Source organism: Microcaecilia unicolor, chromosome 4 (assembly GCF_901765095.1).
Source record: "Microcaecilia unicolor chromosome 4, aMicUni1.1, whole genome shotgun sequence".
NCBI classification, from domain to species: Eukaryota; Metazoa; Chordata; class Amphibia; order Gymnophiona; family Siphonopidae; genus Microcaecilia; species Microcaecilia unicolor.
In genome coordinates, this window is record NC_044034.1 from 263,110,618 (window position 1) to 263,128,923 (window position 18,306).

General features: G+C 43.6%; 1 protein-coding gene across 1 annotated transcript in view; it reads left to right on the top strand.

Annotated features, from left to right (window-relative positions):
* The window catches only part of SH3RF3 (SH3 domain containing ring finger 3), a 793,875-nt gene that overhangs the window by 447,980 nt on the left and 327,589 nt on the right, over positions 1–18,306 (top strand). The window contains exon 2 of the mRNA XM_030201480.1: positions 10,887–11,162. Within this exon, the coding sequence (XP_030057340.1) occupies positions 10,887–11,162 (276 nt within the window). The remainder of the gene's footprint in view (positions 1–10,886; positions 11,163–18,306) is intronic.

The following is an 18,306-nucleotide window of genomic DNA, read 5'->3' on the forward strand; positions in this document are numbered from 1 at the left end:
TACAGTGGATGCCCTAGTCACTGCGGTGACAAAGAGAACTACCCTCCCTGTTGAAGGAGGTGTTGCCCTGAAGGATGTTCAAGACCGTAGGCTGGAAACAGCGTTGAAACGGTCCTTTGAAATTGCAGGTCTCACTGTTCGGGCGTCTGCATGCAGCTGTTATGCTGTGAGAGCCTGCCTAGCTTGGCTGCAACAGGCAGTGGCTCAGCCCGGAGATGGAGCGGAGCCCTTCTTGGATGTGGCTCCGCGGATGGAGGTGGCCTTGTCCTTTCTGGCTGATGCCCTTTATGACCTTGTCAGAGCTTCGGCTAAACAAATGGCAGTAGCAATGGCGGCTCGCCGTCGTCTGTGGCTACGACACTGGGCAGCGGACATGGCCTCTAAGCAAAGGTTGGTGAAGTTGCCTTTTCAAGGACTTCTCCTATTTGGTGAGGAGTTAGAGAACATTGTGAAAGGCCTGGGTGATGCAAAACCCCAGCGCTTGCCCGAAGATAGGCAGAGGCCTTCCTCTAAGGGCCAGGCGGTCCACTCCTCGTACAGACCTCGCTTCCGTGAAGCTAGAAGGTACCGCCCGAGGCGTTCTGCTGGGTTCACTTCACGTGCCCGTGGTCAGCAGAGGAACTCCTTTCGCTCGGACAAGCGTTCCGCAGCCGGTGGCTCAAGACCAGGAGTTCAGGGGCGACCCTCTCAATGATGGTGCGCCGGCCCTCTACTCGATGCCTGTCATCGGAGGACGGCTTTCCTTCTTTGTTGAGGAGTGGGCCAAGATTTCCTCAGATCAGTGGGTTCTGGACCTGATCAGAGATGGATACAGAATAGAATTCAACGCCCCAGTAAGAGACGTGTTTGTGGAGTCCCGATGCGGTTCTGCCGTCAAACGGGCGGCAGTGGAGGAGACTTTACAAGGTCTGATTCAGTTAGGGGCAGTGACCCCGGTGCCTCCCGCCGAGCAAGGCTGCGGCCGATACTCCATCTACTTTGTGGTGCCGCGAAAAGGTGGGTCCTTTCGCCCTATTCTGGACTTAAAAGAAGTGAACAAGTCCCTGAGAGTGCGGCATTTTCACATGGAATCCCTGCGCTCCGTCATTGCGGCGGTTCAGCCAGGAGAGTTTCTCACGTCTCTAGACCTGAAAGAAGCTTACTTGCACATACCGATTTGGCCCCCGCACCAGAAGTTTCTGAGGTTTGCGGTGTTGGGAAAACATTTCCAGTTCAGGGCCTTGCCTTTTGGCCTCGCCACAGCTCCCCGAACCTTTTCAAAGGTAATGGTGGTAGTAGCTGCTTTTCTCAGGCGAGAAGGTATCAGGGTTCACCCGTACCTAGACGACTGGCTCATCAGAGCAGACTCTGCAACAGAGAGCTTACAAGCTACAGCCAGAGTGGTCTCAGTACTGCAATCTCTAGGCTGGGTCGTCAATATGGCCAAAAGTCACCTGTCCCCTTCACAAACTCTAGAGTTTTTGGGGGCCAGGTTCGACACAGTCTCGGGCTATGTGTTCCTACCCGAGCTAAGGCGGTGCAAGCTTCAGAATCAGGTCCGTCTGCTCCTGAGGATGCCCCGCCCACGAGCTTGGGACATTGTCCAGCTGCTGGGATCGATGACAGCCACGATGGAAGTGGTACCCTGGGCAAGAGCGCACCTGAGACCTCTACAGTATTCCCTACTCCGGAGATGGTCTCCTATTTCTCAGGATTACCAATGCAGACTTACTTGGCTCCCTGCGGCCCGTCTCAGCATGGAGTGGTGGCTCTCGGACAGCATGCTGCGGCGAGGAATGCCGCTGACACTCCCCGTTTTGTGCCTAGTGGTAACAGATGCCAGCCTGAAGGGCTGGGGCGCACTCTGCAAAGGGAAGCATGCCCAGGGTCTATGGACACCCGAGGAGTCGGAGTGGTCCATCAACCGCCTAGAGTTGAAAGCGGTGTTTCAGGCGCTTCTGGCCTTTCAAGTGACCCTGGAAGGATTGGCTGTCAGAGTGATGTCGGACAACACGACAATGGTGGCCTATATAAATCGACAAGGCGGAACAAGGTGCAGAGCACTAGCCGCGCAGGCCGAACTGATTTGCCACTGGGCCGAGCTGCATCTTCAGTGTCTGTCGGCAGCTCATATTGCAGGTCAGAGCAATGTGCAGGCCGATTATCTGAGCAGGCATCAGATTGATCCAGCAGAATGGAATCTGGCAGACAAAGTATTCCTGAAGATCTGTGCCAAATGGGGCAAGCCCGTGATGGATCTAATGGCGACAAGTGCCAATATCAAAGTCCCGTGCTTCTTCAGCAGACGGAGAGATCCTCGCTCGGCGGGGTTGGATGCCTTGGCTCAACCCTGTCCTCCGGGTCTACTTTATGTGTTTCCCCCATGGCCCTTGATAGGGCGCCTGCTCTTGCGGATTCAGCTGCACCCAGGAGAAGTGGTCCTCATCGCCCCGGATTGGCCAAGGAGACCTTGGTATGCAGACCTCCGACAGATGCTCCTGGAGGCTCCTCTGCCGTTACCTCTGGTACCGAACCTGTTGACTCAGGGACCGGTAGCCATGGAGGACGCCGGCCGCTTTGGTCTTACGGCATGGCTATTGAGAGGGCGCAATTGAGGGATAAAGGTTATTCCAATAAAGTTATTTCCACTCTCCTGCAAGCCCTGAAGCGGTCCACTTCCGTGGCTTATGCCAGGATTTGGTGCCTGTTTGAGTCTTGGTGTGCTTCCAGAGCCATTGTTCCAATGCGGGCTCCTGTCTCGCCGATTCTGGACTTTTTGCAGGAAGGTGTACAAAAAGGCTTGGCCTATAATTCCCTGCGGGTGCAGGTGGCAGCATTGGCCTCCCTTCATGGTAAGGTGGAAGGCGTGTCTTTGGCTGCTCACCCAGATATGGCACGGTTTCTTAGAGGGGTGCTTTGGCTCCGACCTCCAGTGCGAGCACCCTGTCCAGCTTGGAACCTGGGGCTAGTTTTGAAAACCCTGCAGGCATCTCCTTTTGAGCCGCTTCGGCGAGCATCGGAGAAAGACTTGACACTGAAGGTCGTTTTTTTGGTGGCCATTACCTCGGCGAGACAGGTGTCAGAGCTCCAGGCGCTGTCCTGTAGAGACCCATTTCTGCAATTTTCAGAGTCCGGAGTCACGGTTCGGACCGTGCCTTCCTTTATGCCTAAGGTGGTTTCAGCCTTTCACTTAAACCAGCCTATTTTCTTGCCCTCTTTTTCAGAGGAAGAGTTTTCAGAATCTTTTGGGCAGCTGCACCTTTTGGATGTGCGCAGGACTGTGCTGCAGTATCTGCGAATTACTAACTCTTTCAGGACTTCTGATCATCTGTTTGTTTTGCTATCCGGTTCTCGCAGAGGGTCTCCAGCGTCTAAAGCCACTATTGCCCGCTGGCTCAAAGAAACGATCTTTTCAGCTTATCTGCTGGCCGGCAGGGTTCCGCCTGTAGCCTTTAAGGCACATTCTACTAGAGCGATTTCTTCCTCTTGGGCTGAAACTGGAGCACTCTCTCTTCAAGAGATATGCAGTGCAGCAACATGGGCTTCTAAGCTCTCCTTTGCCCGACATTACAGGCTGGATGTGGCTGCCAGGAGGGATGCGCGTTTTGGTGCACAAGTGCTAGCGCGTGGTGTGGCTTGTTCCCACCCTATCTAGGGATTGCTTTGTTACATCCCATACGTAATGGCTTCATCTGCTTGATGACAAGGAAGGGAAAATTAGGTTCTTACCTTGGTAATTTTCTTTCCTTTAGTCATAGCAGATGAAGCCATGAGCCCTCCCTGTATGATTGTCTGTATGCTGTGAATCTGTTTTTCAGGTTCTGTTCTAATTTCCTGAAGTTCCTTCCTTGGAAGAAAGTTGGAAAACAATCTTCAGGATTCATGTTCAGTTTAAATTTAGGAGGATGTGTTCATTCCCTCCAGGAGGCGCGTGTGTTCCCCTCCAGTTCTATAAATAGGAGGATGAGTTCATTCCCTCCAGTGTGTTGGGAGGATGTGTGATTCCCTCCAGGAGGCGCGTGTGTTCCCCTCCACTTATACAATAAGGAGGATGAGTTTATTCCCTCCAGGAGGATGTGCATTCCCTCCTTTATGAGTTCATGCCCTTGTGATGGGCCATCGTTTGCTGTGAGGAAAGCACTTGTGATTCCCATTGCGGTTTGCCATACTGCTTTGGAAGCTTCAAATACTGAAGAGGCAGTGGAGCTAGCTGGCCAAGAGGGCACTGTGAAAGTTTGAGTGCTCTCTATCTCCCCTGCTGGTTGATGGACATAACCCATACGTAATGGCTTCATCTGCTATGACTAAAGGAAAGAAAATTACCAAGGTAAGAACCTAATTTTCCCTTCATTGCGTGCCCCCAGTCCTAGTATTTTTGTAAAGTGTAAACAAGCGATTCACGTCTACCCGTTCCACTCCACTCAGTATTTTAAATACCTCTATCGTATCTCCCCTCAGCCATCTTTTCTCCAAGCTGAAGAGCCCAAGCCATTTTGCCTTTCCTCATAGGGAAGTCATCCCAAACCCCTTTATCATTTTCGTCACCCTTCTCTGTACCTTTTCTAATTCCACTATATCTTTTTTGAGATGCAGTGACCAGAATTGAACACAGTATTCGAGGTGCGATCGCACCATGGAGCGATACAAAGGCATTGTAACATTCTTGTTTTTATTTTCTATTCATTTTCTAATAATGCCTAACATTCTACTTGCTTTCTTTGCTGCTCTAAAGATGGTGGAAATGGGTGCATGCACGCACATTTATAAAATACACAAATGTATTGCAGTGCCACTTACTGTCTGCTCCAGAGAATGCCTATGTACAGCATGCATATAAGTTCTTATGATCATGTAGGTACACATAATTATTTGTGTAAATGGCTGTGCAATTTTAGAAAACGATTTTTCTTGTGTGAGCCCTATGCAGAATTTGCTGCCCTATACACACATAAAAGCGTATGAAGAGAGCAATTCCAGTTACGTTTTTACAAACGTATAAAGTAGTTTTCCCAGGCCAAAGCCAGATGGCCTTAGGAATTTGCACCATGCGAAGTATACATTCATTACCTAGAAGAAAGACGTGTGTGCATTTACACTCGCTGCAGAGCAGGCATAAATATACACTTATACTTTCTGCTGCTGGTGGCTTGTATAAGTGGTGATTTTGAAGAAAGTATACATATATTTTCTCTTTCTAAATCATGTACAATGGCTGCATCCATTTACGCGGCCAATTCTAAAATCACCTCCCAGCTGCCTATACATTATACAGTATACAAAATGAAACAGTAAGAAACCACATTATTATCTCTCTCTCTGTCTCTCTGCAGTCAGATTTTGTACGACCTTCTATACCTACAGCCATGACCCCCATTCCCTTTGATTATCAGCTTGATGGAATCGGAAAAGCTTTTCCCTTTCCCCTAAAGACTGCATAATGTCTCTTCAATCTAAGCCATCTGGCAAGCAGTTCCACATACAGGTCTGAATGGAAGGCATGGACAGAGTTTCTTATCCTCCCCCCACCGGCTTTGCCACCCAATCTCAGCTAAGCTTCTGAGGATCCATTCCTTCGACGAGATTGGGTGGCAGAGCCGATGGGGGGAGGCGGGGCTGGTGGTTGGGAGGTGGACCTTGTTCTGGGCAGACTTCTACGGTCTATGCCCTGAAAACGGCAGAAACAAATCAAGGTCAGGTATACACATAAAGTAGCACATATGAGTTTAAATTGTTGGGCAGACTAGATGGACCATGCAGGTCTTTTTCTGCCGTCATCTACTATGTTACCTGTTCTGTAAATATTTGCTTCATTAACCATTGGACTTACAGTGCTGACATTAATTTCTGGGAACCCCAATTTGATGTACGGAGTCGATTGTTGCTGCTGTCCTGGGCTTCTGTCTGTTGAGAGTCCAAGTTACTGTGCTTATGATCCCTTAACAGGACCATGCCTCAGTTTTCCCTACCATCAGGAAATGGGCGGTTACAGATACAAAGAATGTAATGCATCTAACTAATTAGTAAATACACTGGGATCTATTCAGTAAGGTGCAGCATTAGAGGTAATGGAAACCATGACTATTGATTGATGGATTGATTGATATATTGATTGATTTAAAACATTTCTATTCTGCTCTGCTCTATCATATGTTTCTAAGCAGAGTACAATAAAGCATGCATAATAAACAGAAGATTGGGTATTAACGTATTGTTTTTGATTAAAGTCTCTAGTGAGTTTAAATGTTTAGTCTTGTCTTTATTTTCATAGACAAAAAAAAAGAACTATGCGTAATAAAAACAACAAACTCAAGACAACAATAAAAATTACCCTGTCAATATTTTTCTCATCATGTGCTGTATATTCACAATCAAGTGCAGATCTAAGCTGTAAACACTTCGGCATACAAAATAGCTTTCAGTTGTTTCCTGAAAGAAAAGTAATTCTTTGTCTTCTTGATTTTAGAAGGTAAATTATTTCATGCTAGCTGTTGAAAATGATCACTTGCAAGTTTGAACAAGATAACACTGTTGAGAGCTTGGTAGCTGTAGTCTTCTTAAATTCTCTGAGCAAAGAGAACAATTTGGAAAACATGAGTTACCGCTAAGTGAATGGGTGGCGGTAAGGTCTCAGGCCCAAAATGGATGCGTGCCAATTTTTATTTTGACGCATGTCCATTTTCAGCCAAAAATAGAGGCCTTTTTTGCAGGCCATTTTCCAGTGCACCTTAGTAAAAGGACCACTTAGTGAATGCCACAGACCCACCCGTGCGACTCCCTTAGCCATGCCCCCTTTTCAGTTGCACGCTAGAAAATTTACATGTGCATCTTTATAGAATAGCACCTAGCAAGATGTGTGCATAAATTCAAATTGTTGCCAATCAGTGCCAATAATTGGTTATTAGCATCCAATTATTGGCAAAAATTGGCTTGTCACTATGCAATTTTGAGTGCCATTTATAGAATTTGGGGAATAGCGCACAAACATGTCATATGCAGAAACCCAGTAATCCTAGGAAAATTACTCAATCTTAGGTTTATCCTTTGTACAATATATTCCTGAAGCTGTAATCGTAGGTCCTTGTAACTAGGTCCAAAGGTGATTCTAATCATGCTACAAAGTGTCCATATATTCAATTTGTGCCTTTGTCCATAAATATAATTTGTTTTTGAATTATTCAACATGAAACGATGAAAGTCAAAAGAGCTGTCCTTAGCTTCTGTTCAAAACCCGCCCCAGATTCACTTTCAATGGGCTGTGTCGGCATTGCCGTGCGGTTTAGTAAACAGGGGCGTAAACATGAATTCTATAACGGCAGTTCCATAAATGACAGTATTCTATAACATTGCGCCTAGTTGCATGCATGCCCCTGACCTGCCCATGCCTCTCCCAGGTCCACATCCCCTTTAGAGATGCATGCCACAGAAATTAGGTGCTCAGTTTACAGAATAGGGGTGTAAGTCAGTTACAGGTGTAACGAAAAGGTATTTTGATGGTCACAACTTTGTGGACAGTTCATTCACTGTAAATTGTATGTGCTGATAGGTAGTCTTTTAGATCATTTTTAAATGCTTACTGTTTTTAAAATTGCTTGGTTGGCGAGATAGGGTCTCTCTTTGATGGACATAACTTTGCAAAGAGTGTTTTAATTATGTATGTGTAATTGTAACTCTGTTTGGTAAATGTTGGATATAAATTATAAAAATAACTAGGTAAATGAAATTTGTGTCAATTTAGCGCTAATTAGACAATTAAGTTACATGCGTAACTGACTGATTCTATAATCACGTGCCTAATTTTGGCCGTTTATAGATTTTAGGGGACATTTAATGTATGGCCCTGTAATTCCTTCTTTCTTTTTTCCACCCCCTCCCCCCCCCCTTAATTGGCATTAGGGCTGGAATTCTGGCACCATGAATCTTCCTTTGCAACAGTTCAGATTTTCCCTCCATTTTTATAGATCCTCGCACTTTTCCTAGTCTGTTCATGCTGCAGTGTTTCTGTGACACAGTTTGTATCGTGGGTTCGGACCATTGGATGTCACTCCTAATGATGTCCACCAGATTCTCTTTTTCTTTAGGGGCTGTGAGTGCTGGCTCTGTAGGGTCTACAGCCAACCCAGGTTGCAGATGGCCCAATCAGAGACCCTACACTGCCCCGAAGCTAACAGACCAATTGTATTTTTAACAGCTCCCCAATACTCTGCCATGCTTTTTCTAGAACATCGAATTACAGCAGGCATGCACAACTTGGTCCTCAGAGTCCATAATCAGATCTGGTTTTCATGGTAACGCAGCTAAGCAAATTAACCTGGATCTTAGACTAGACTTTGCAAATATATCTGTTCCTTAGCATCCCTCCGGACCGGCCCAGAATGTGACTGATATCAAATCAGCAAGCTCAGTAAACTCTTCTGTTTTCAAATCTCTTGTATATTAATATTGTATTCCAAAATTCTTGGTGTTTTTAAACATTATAATTATAATTAATTGGAGGAAAAGACCTCAAAAGTCCCAGCTTGGCAGCAAGTATAATATCTTTAGTGCCAACTCATACTGGACTCCGATCTTATCATTGGTCTAAAAAACCTCCAAAACAAGTTTTGTTATTTATTTATTTATTTGTATATATATCGTGCACTATATCTTTTCCAAAAAGCAATTAAGCAGACACTTAGCTCTCTCATGCCCAATGGGGCTCTACATTTCACTCTTCAATCAAGCTTCATCAGGGGGATTAAGTGCTCCAATCACCTAAAAACATATACATAACAGTCTATAAGTGTCTTCGATATATATTTCCAGTGATCACAAGAACACCAATAATTTTGGAATACAATATTAATACACAAGAGATCTGAAAACAGAAGAGTTTACTCAACTTGTTGATTTGCTTTTAAAGTATCATCCAAAATTTAATACTTGTAACATATTTGCATAATATGTAAAGCAGAAAGGAACAATTAGCAAACTACATTGGGGCCAATGTTAAAAAGCAATTTATGGTCAACATAAACACTTTATATTAAAAAGGGGTCACTATTACAAGAGCCTATAAGCAGTAGCGCATGCTTTCTGCAGCTGAAAAGGGCTTACCGCGGGATGCACTGAGGCGTCCTACAGTAATTTTGCAATCAGCACATGCAAACCGTGCACTAAAGTGTCATTTTTATTTTTTGCAGAGGGGCGTGTCCGGGAGCAGAGAGAGGGCCTTTCTGCGCTAATCAGCATGTCAGCATTAGCATGCACTAACTGATTAGCACAGAATTAGAATGTGAGCCCTTACCACCTACAAAATAGGGGTTGGTCAGTGCTCATGATCTAATTTTTGTTAATGGCCACATGCTAATGGCGCAAAACTGAGCATGCTCGAAAAATCCTGGTGCCAGCAGCTAATGGCATGCCACCGCCTTGCTCTATGCTGCAGCAGCAGGAAGAAGAAGGGAGTGGCTTGGCAGCAAATTTCTTTGGCTGGCTGGGTTTCAGCATCCCCACTAGCAAAGGTAATATTCTTAATGCAGGGTTGAGGGGAAGAAATGCATCGCCCCTCCCCCAGTCCACTCTTTGCCCCTCCAAAATCGGAGGGCTGGCTATGTCCCTGTGGTGCGCTTGTGCATTAGCGATTAATGCACGATAATTTGCGTGTTACCAACTTTATGCACTTTAGTAAAAATGTGCCATAGTGTCCTTGTCTGTTTTATCATTTTGTATGTTCTAATTGTATGTGTTTGTTGTATACTGACCAGATCTCTGGATAGTGTGGGTTACAAATATTTTAAATAAATGTGTGCAAACACCCTGTAAAGTACACTTTTGCAACACATTGAAAAAGGAGTAGCGTGATCAACAGGACTTTTTCAGAAAACCAAGGAGACGAGGTGAAGGGAAAAGTTCTTTACTGATAATAAAATAGGACTTGACTTGGCACCATGTTTTGGGAAACAATGCCTACCTCAGGAGTCTTTATACAGTTGGTATTCCAGTGTGAGATGCAAGGAGGAAATAAACCAGATTAAAGGCCCTGTTTACTAAGGCGCGTTAAGTGTTTTTAATGCGCCTACAATTAGCGTGTGCATTAACCGTGTAGGCACCTATAGAGATATTGTAGGCACGTGCACAGTTAACGTGCATACATGGTTAACGCATGTTTAAACTTTAACACGCCTATAATGCAGCTTAGTAAACATGGCCCCACGTCTTTAAAAACATTGTAGCTGCAAATGTCTTGATGCAGTATAAAACTAAGCTCTGAGTCGAAGGGTGAGCTTTGCTGTAGCAGCACACATGGATTCACAACAGTGCGATTTGTAGTAGTAAACTTTCAAATTAATTTAAATTGACATTAATGAGATGCTACAATGTAAATTTAAGCAAAACAGCTTAGACTTTTGAACTACTAGTGGTACCTAGGAGATTATGCAAACATGGTAGGGGTGGGAGGGTGGGAGGTAAATGGGAGGGAATAGAGGGAGGGAAAGGGTTGGCTGGGAGGGATGTTCATAAAAAACAAGTTGTGGTTACTGTGTTTCTGTAACAATGTGTTTCTCTTTTATTTGCACTAAAAAAGAAAGATTTAACGCAAAATTGGAGGGGAGGAGGGATGGGTTAGAGTTGGGGAAGGGGAACAAAAATGGAAAACTAATTGACGTTGGAAGAAGTACTGACAGTTGTTTGGTGTATTAGAAAAGTTATTGGCTGGAAAGTTGTGAATGTATTATTCTTGCATAATACGTCAATAAACAGATTTAAACATTAATGTAGAATTTTGTGAAAAATGGCAGGCCTTGTATGCTGTTTCTCACTAAGAAAGTGTCTACAGCTTAGGAAAAATTGTTATTTTTTAAATGACCTTGATGCAACCTGGATGCTATCTGAATTTACTAAAAGTTATTGCATATTTTGTTTTGCAGAATATTTCTCAAATTCCGTTTGGAAAAGCTCTTTACAACTATGAAGGAAAAGAACCCGGTGACCTCAAGTTTAATAAGGGTGACATCATCATTCTGCGACGAAAAGTTGATGAGAATTGGTACCATGGTGAACTCAATGGAAATCATGGCTTCTTTCCAGCCAGCTATATCCAGAGTGTCAAGGCTGTTCCCCATCCCCCACCTCAGGGCAAAGCACTTTATGATTTTGAAATAAAGGATAAAGACCAAGACAAGGATTGCTTAAGTTTTACAAAGGTACAGTACTATGACATTTTATTTTTATCACTATGTAATTCCTAGCTCATAAAGTATTTGTATAGAAGACTGAGAGAAGATATGAATTGTTTAATGAACACTGAACTATTTATAAATCCCAAGCCTGACACCAAATCCCCTCTTTTGGCATAAACTGGTCTGTACATTGTTGATAGTTGCACTTTCCTGATGCTATCTTTGTTGCACATTGTAAAATATTCACACAGAATGTGACTACACTTTATTACTTTATTTATAATCATTCAAGAGAGTTTCCCTGTAAAACTGGGGTATAAAATGAATGCATTGTGCTGAAGGCCTGGTGCTTGCTTGTCGTGGAAAGTTAGAAAGGCAATGCCTTACTTGAAGCTATAAGATTATAGGTGGAAATATGGCTGATTGTGAGCTTACTCTTTAGTAACCATGAAATATATACAGCAGAGGTTCCAAAAGTTCAATGAATGAGAACACTGTACTGTGGAATAAATATTGACGTGTAATATTTTTTTTGACTTTTTAAATTTGCATTGCATTGACTTGAACTGAGAGTGAATGAATCCCTAAAGGGGAAGGAAAGGGATCAATTCTTGTGATTGTTTTCTTAACTGGATTCATTTACAGCCTTTTTGAAGGAATTTACCCAAGTCAGTGTACAGCAAGAATAAGCCAAACTATAGGCATTTAAGCATGTAAATACTGATATTCCATAACCTGCATGTGTAACTGCTAGGCCTGACCCATGCCCCCCTACAGTTGCATGCTCTGGATTTCATGCACACAATTTTTAGAAGGGAATGGGAATTGATATACCACCTTTTTTGTGGTTTTTGCAACTACATTCAAAGCTGTTTACATAGTATATACAGGTACTTAATTTGTACCTGCGGTAATGGAGCACAGTGACTTGCCCAGAGTCACAAGGAGCTACAGTGGGAATCAAACCCAGTTCCCCAGTATCAAAGTCTCGCTAGGCTACTTCTCCACACTGACTAATGGCAGTTATGTGGATAACAGGTAATTAGTGCCAATTAGAACCAAGATCAATTATAGCTAATAATTAGCCATTCATACCAGTTAGCAGCTAATAAATCTATTAAGTTATGTATGCAATTGACTTTATTCTATAACTTGCGCCTTGAACTTTGTGCGCTAACCCCAGGATTCTATATAGTGTGCCTAGCGTTCCACGCCAAAATCCAAGCGTATTCTGTAACAATGCGCATAACTTAATTGGCTTAACAAGCCAATCAGTGTTGTTAACAGCACTTAACAAGCATTAATGAGCACTAATTGGCAAAAATTAGAATTTACATGCACAACACCCTAAGTGTATTCTGTAACACACTGTTCTTTGTTATAGAATATGGCCCTCTGCACCTAAATCTACACACTGGGAGTTATGCCACATTTTCGTTGGTGTATATGGAGGCACATAGTTTTAGGCACTAGAATATCAACTAAGCGTATTCTATTTACCGTGCCTATATATAGGCAACACTTATAGAATACGCTTAGGCGGGAAATGTTTTCTGTGCAGATTTTCTAGACGCCATCCTAAGCGTGAAATTGTGCAAGCAAGTTTATAGAACTGGGGGGATTAAAGCATCTTAATATACCTTATCATCTCCACCTTGATGGTTAACACCTCTGAATTCTATTTTATATTTGTTAATGAGCTTCCTCTTTTATATTCTGTTCCTACTCTTTCCTTACATGCTCCATGTATCTCTTCAGAACTTAAAGAACCACTTTATTGAATGACTCGACACAGACACCTGTGTTTCGGCCAGAAGGCCTGCCTCAGGAGTCTTAGTGATCCTTGTATTCTCAAGTAGGAACTTGAGGGCGAATAGTCACATCTCTGGATTATTTTTATTCTGATCCTATAAAAGGTGTGGCAACCCCCATTTTTTCTCTGAAGCTATACCCCCTAGAATAAAAATAATCCAGAGATGGAAAGCAATGGAAGTAAAACCCGGCTGGCTCAATCCGTCCTCCGTTTTCTGGAGCCATATGGTAACCCTAAATGTGCTTGTTCTAATAGGCAGTGGGATCGACCCAAACACTGAAGCAGAGACTTTCATGAAGTTAAAAGCTTTAATGTTCTACAGAACATTGTACCTCCTTGCTCTTTAAAAATTCCAATGATGCTGCATACTGATATAGTAACATAGTAGATGACAGCAGAGAAAGACCTGTACGGTCCATCCAATCTGTCCAACAAGATAGATGACAGCAGAGAAAGACCTGTACGGTCCATCCAGTCTGTCCAACAAGATAAACTCGTATGTGCTACTTTATGTGTATACCTGACCTTGATTTGCATCTGCCATTTTCAGGGCACAGACCGTAGAAGTCTGCCCAGCAGTAGCCCAGCCTCCCAACCACTAGCCTCACCTCCCACCACCGTTGCTGCCACCCAATCTCCGCTAAGCTTTTGAGGATCTATTCCTTCTGAACAGAATTCCTTTATGTTTATCCCAAGCATTTTTGAATTCCGTTACCATTTTCATCTCCACCACCTCCCGCGGGAGAGCATTCCAAGTATCCACCACTCTCTCCGTGAAAAAATACTTCCTGACATTTTTCTTGAGTCTGCCCCCCTTCAACCTCATTTCATGTCCTCTCATTCTACCACCTTCCCATCTCCGGAAAAGGTTTGTGTGCAGATTAATACCTTTCAAATATTTGAATGTCTGTATCATATCACCCCTGTTTCTCCTTTCCTCCAGGGTATACATGTTCAGGTCAGCAACTCTCTCCTCATTTGTCTTGTAACGCAAATCCCATACCATTTTTGTAGCTTTTCTTTGCACCACTTCAATTCTTTTTACATGCTTAGCAAGATATAGCCTCTAAAACTGAACACAATACTCCAGGTGGGGCCTCACCAATGACTTCTACAGGGACATCAACACCTCCTTTCTTCTGCTGGTCACACCTCTCTCTATACAGCCTAGCAACCTTCTGGCTACGGCCACCGCCTTGTCACACTGTTTCGTCACTGTCAGATCCTCAGAGTCTATCACCCCAAGATCCCTCTCCCCGTCTGTATATATCAGACTCTCTTTGCCTAACACATACGTCTCCCGTGGATTTCTTCTCCCTAAGTGCATCACTTTGCATTTCTTTGCATTGAATTTTAATTGCCAAACCTTAGACCATTCTTCTAGCTTCTGCAGAACCTTTGTCACGTTTTCCACTCCCTCTGGGTGTCCACTCTGTTACAAATCTTGGTATCATCCGCAAAAAGGCAAACTTTACCTTCTAACCCTTCGGCAATGTCACTCACAAATATATTGAACAGAATCAGCCCCAGCACCGATCCCTGAAGCACTCCACTACTCACCTTTCCCTCATCCGAGTGAATTCCATTAACCACCACTCTCTGGCATCTGTCCATCAACCAGTTCCTAATCCAGTTCACCACGTTGGGTCCTATCTTCAGCCTGTCAAGTTTATTCAAGAGCCTCCTGTGGGGAACCATGTCAAAAGCTTTGCTGAAATCTAAGTAGATTACATCTATAGCACGTCCTTGATTCAATTCTCCGGTCACCCAGTCAAAGAATTCAATGAGATTCGTATACTATATAGCAGTGATTTTTCAACCCTGTCCTTGAGGACTACCTGGCCAGTCGGGTTTTCAGGATATCCATAATGAATATGTATAAGAGAGATTTGCATGCACTGCCTTCTTAGTATGCAGATCTCTCTCATGCATATTCATTGTAGATATCCTGAAAACTAGATGGCTAGGTAGACCCTGAGAACTGGGTTGAAAACCACTGTACTATAGCATTCATGTGGTGAATCTACACCATACCTCTACTTATTAACCTTGCAGAGTCCGATTTATAAGGTCTTGGCCTATTCCTTCTATAAAGTCCAGGTCAGGTTTTCTTGTGCTGACTCTTATGCAGAGCTTAAGATTGCAGGAGTCTTTTATCTAAACTCACTCTCAATGTAAATGAATCTCTGTAGGCTTTATTTCCTTAATCTTCCCACAGTAAAAGGAGCACTTTCTTTTCCTTACTATTCCTCACAGAACTGCCCTCTAGCGTTCAGGTGCCCTCCCCTTTCCTTTCATATAAAGCAAGGGATCAAACCTGCCAAGCAGTTCCAAAAACGAATCTGGCTGCTACTCTAAGTTTTCCTCTTCACACACTTGAGGAGTGCTCCTCCTCAGTACTGCACAAACCTCTAACCCTTAAGATCACTAAGCTGGCTCACAGCTTCCCAGACAATTTTTCTCCTGCTATTCACGTCCTTAACTACTCATTAAAGTGACCTTCTTAACACATTTGATCATAGGGTTGTCAACTGGCCATTTTTCAGCCAGGCTGGCTGCTGGCAGACCCTCAAAACCAGCAATAGAAAAGCCAGTTTTTTTTGTCCCTGATGCCATGGTCCAGAGCTGCCAGCATCTCTCCCTCTCCATTCCCTGGGTCCATTCAATGTCACTTGTGCTGCCTCTCTCTCACTTCCACGGGTCCATCCAGCATGTTTCCCTCTCCTCCTCCCCAGGTGCTGAAACAACATCTTGACATTCCACAGCTGCAGCTGCAGCGATTCAAGCAGGCAGTGCTAACCAGCTCCAGGGCTTTCCTTTTGCTCTGCTGTGTCCTGCCTCCTATGAATCAGCTTCTTGATGCTGTGCAGGTGGGACACAGCTGAGGGATGGAAAGGCTCCGAAGTTCCTCAGATGCTGCCTGCTTGAATCGCTGCAGCTGCTGAATGTCAAGGCTTGTTTCAGCACTAGTAGGGGTGGGGGTCTGGGGGATGAAAAGGCAGAGATGCTGGATGGACCCAGAGAAGTGATAGAGAGAGATAGCAATGGAGAGGCAGTGGGAGAGATGCTTGATGGACCTAGGATTGGAAGAGAGAGAGAGACAGGCTTAAGAAAATCTGAACTCGTTGGGGGGGGGGGGGGGATGGAGAGAGAGATAGGGAGGGAGAAATGCTGGATCGATCTAAAGAAAGGAAGAGATTCTGGATCTTCCCAGAGTAAGGGAGAAAGAAAGATGCTGGATCTGCTGGGGGGGAGGAGGAGATGGCCCCAAAAGATATTGGTATCACCAGAGAGAGAGATAGAAGCTGGGTGTATCAAGGAAGGGGAGGGAAATATGCTGGATTTGCTGAGAGAGAGAAAGATGCTGGATGTTCTGGGGGGAGTGGAGAAGAGAAATCAGACAGGGAAAGGGGGAGAGCCGAGGAGAGATGCATGAACTGGGAGAGTGAGACAGGAGAGGGAGAGAGAAAGACAGGTTTGGGGGGATTTAGAGAGGGGAGACAGAGGAGAGATGCATGATCTGGGGGAGTGAGATGAGGGGAGAGACAGACAGAGAGACTGGTTTGGGGGATATTTAGAGAGGGGGAGAGACAGTTGATCCTTGGAGGGAAGGAGAGATGCTGGACTATGAGGGGGTGGGCAGTGGAGCGAGAGGGAGCTATTCTGGCTCCAGGGTAGGGTGTACAGAAGAAAGGGGAGGGACAGGGGCAAAGAGGAGAGATGCTAGGCATGGAGAGAGTACAGGGAAAGGGATATAGAGGGGCAATACTGGAAAAGGAGGAGGTAGGACCACAGAGGGACAATGCTGGAAAAGAGGTGGCAGTAGTACACGGGGAAGATGTTGGACATAGGGAAGGATAACCAAACATGGAGCAGGAGGATAGGGACACAGAGGCCAAATGCTGAACATGGGAGAAGGATAGGGATAGGACAGGGACACAGGGGGGAGATGCTGGACAGGATGGATAGGGGCACAGAGGGAAGATGGATGGTGGACATTGAGAGAGAATAAATGTCAAATGAACTAGAGATGTTTGTTTATGTTTATTGGAGACTTGATGTACTGCCTTTCACAACAAATCAAAGCGGTGTACAAAAACATAAAAAATGAAGAAAATAGGAAAGGAACGCCAATATCAGGAGAACAGGAGAAACAAACTAGACCAGAAAAAAGGATAGCAAAGAAGATCCTAGAAAGCGGTTTAGTAAAAAAAATAGAGAAAAGCAGAAAAGAGACACTGGAACCAAAATGAATGGAAAAATACAATGCTCAGACAACAAAGGTAGAAAAACGTATTTTATCTGGAATGTGTCAGTTTTTGGAAGTGTGCATCTCATATCTTGCATTTCAGTTTCTTTTTTTCTTTTTTTTTTTATAAGTTTTAACAAATTATTACAAGAACACTTGTAATGGAAAAATGGAAGAAATTATACATCATTTTCATAGTAAATTCAAAGTCTAAAGAAATTACTTTATCTCATCCATTTCAAGTCCACCATTTGAGAGGAGAAACAAGGTAAAATTCCAGGAAAACTTATTCTCATTAATACATAAGATAGAAAAAAGAAGAGAACATAATATGCCTGTTACTATCCTATTTACGGAGTAGATGTAGACAGAGCCTGCAATTGCTGACTAGGATTAGCTGCAAACTTAGAATCAAGAAAATTGCTCAATTGAATTGCATCATAGAAAATATATTTAACTGAGCTAACTTTTATCACGCATTTACATGGAAAGTTTAACCAGAATAGTCCTCCCAACTGTAGGACCCTTGGACGGAGCTTCAAAAACGCTTGGCGTCTCTTTTGTGTTGCTCTAGCAATGTCTGGAAATACTCAGATTTTGTTATTCATGAAGAGTTCATCTCTATGACGGAAAAATTGTTTAAGGACCCAATCGCGGTCGGGTTCTAACACAAAAGAGACAATCAATGTTGCTGGAGTCGTCGTCATTTCTTCTTTTTGAAATTCTTGTGTTAAATTCAATATGTCAAATGAAGCATCAGATCTTTGTTCTTGTTGGACCACTATGTCTTTTTGTTTCTCAATTTTATATGGAGGTAAATAGTACATTTTTGAAATTGGAGGATATGCTTGTTCGGGAATCTTTAAAATGTCTGATAAATATTTCTTAAACATTATTAGTGGAGCCATTAATGAGGTTTTTGGAAAATTAATCAACCTAAGAGTTTTAGCTCTTAGTTGATTTTCCAAGTTTTCAGTCTTTTGATGCAATATAATATTCTCTTTTATCAAATTAGTTTGTATTTGTTGAGAAGTTTTTAATGCTTCATTATATGACAATAAAGATTTCTCAGTATTACTCATTCTAATTTCTAAAGTTTCAATTTT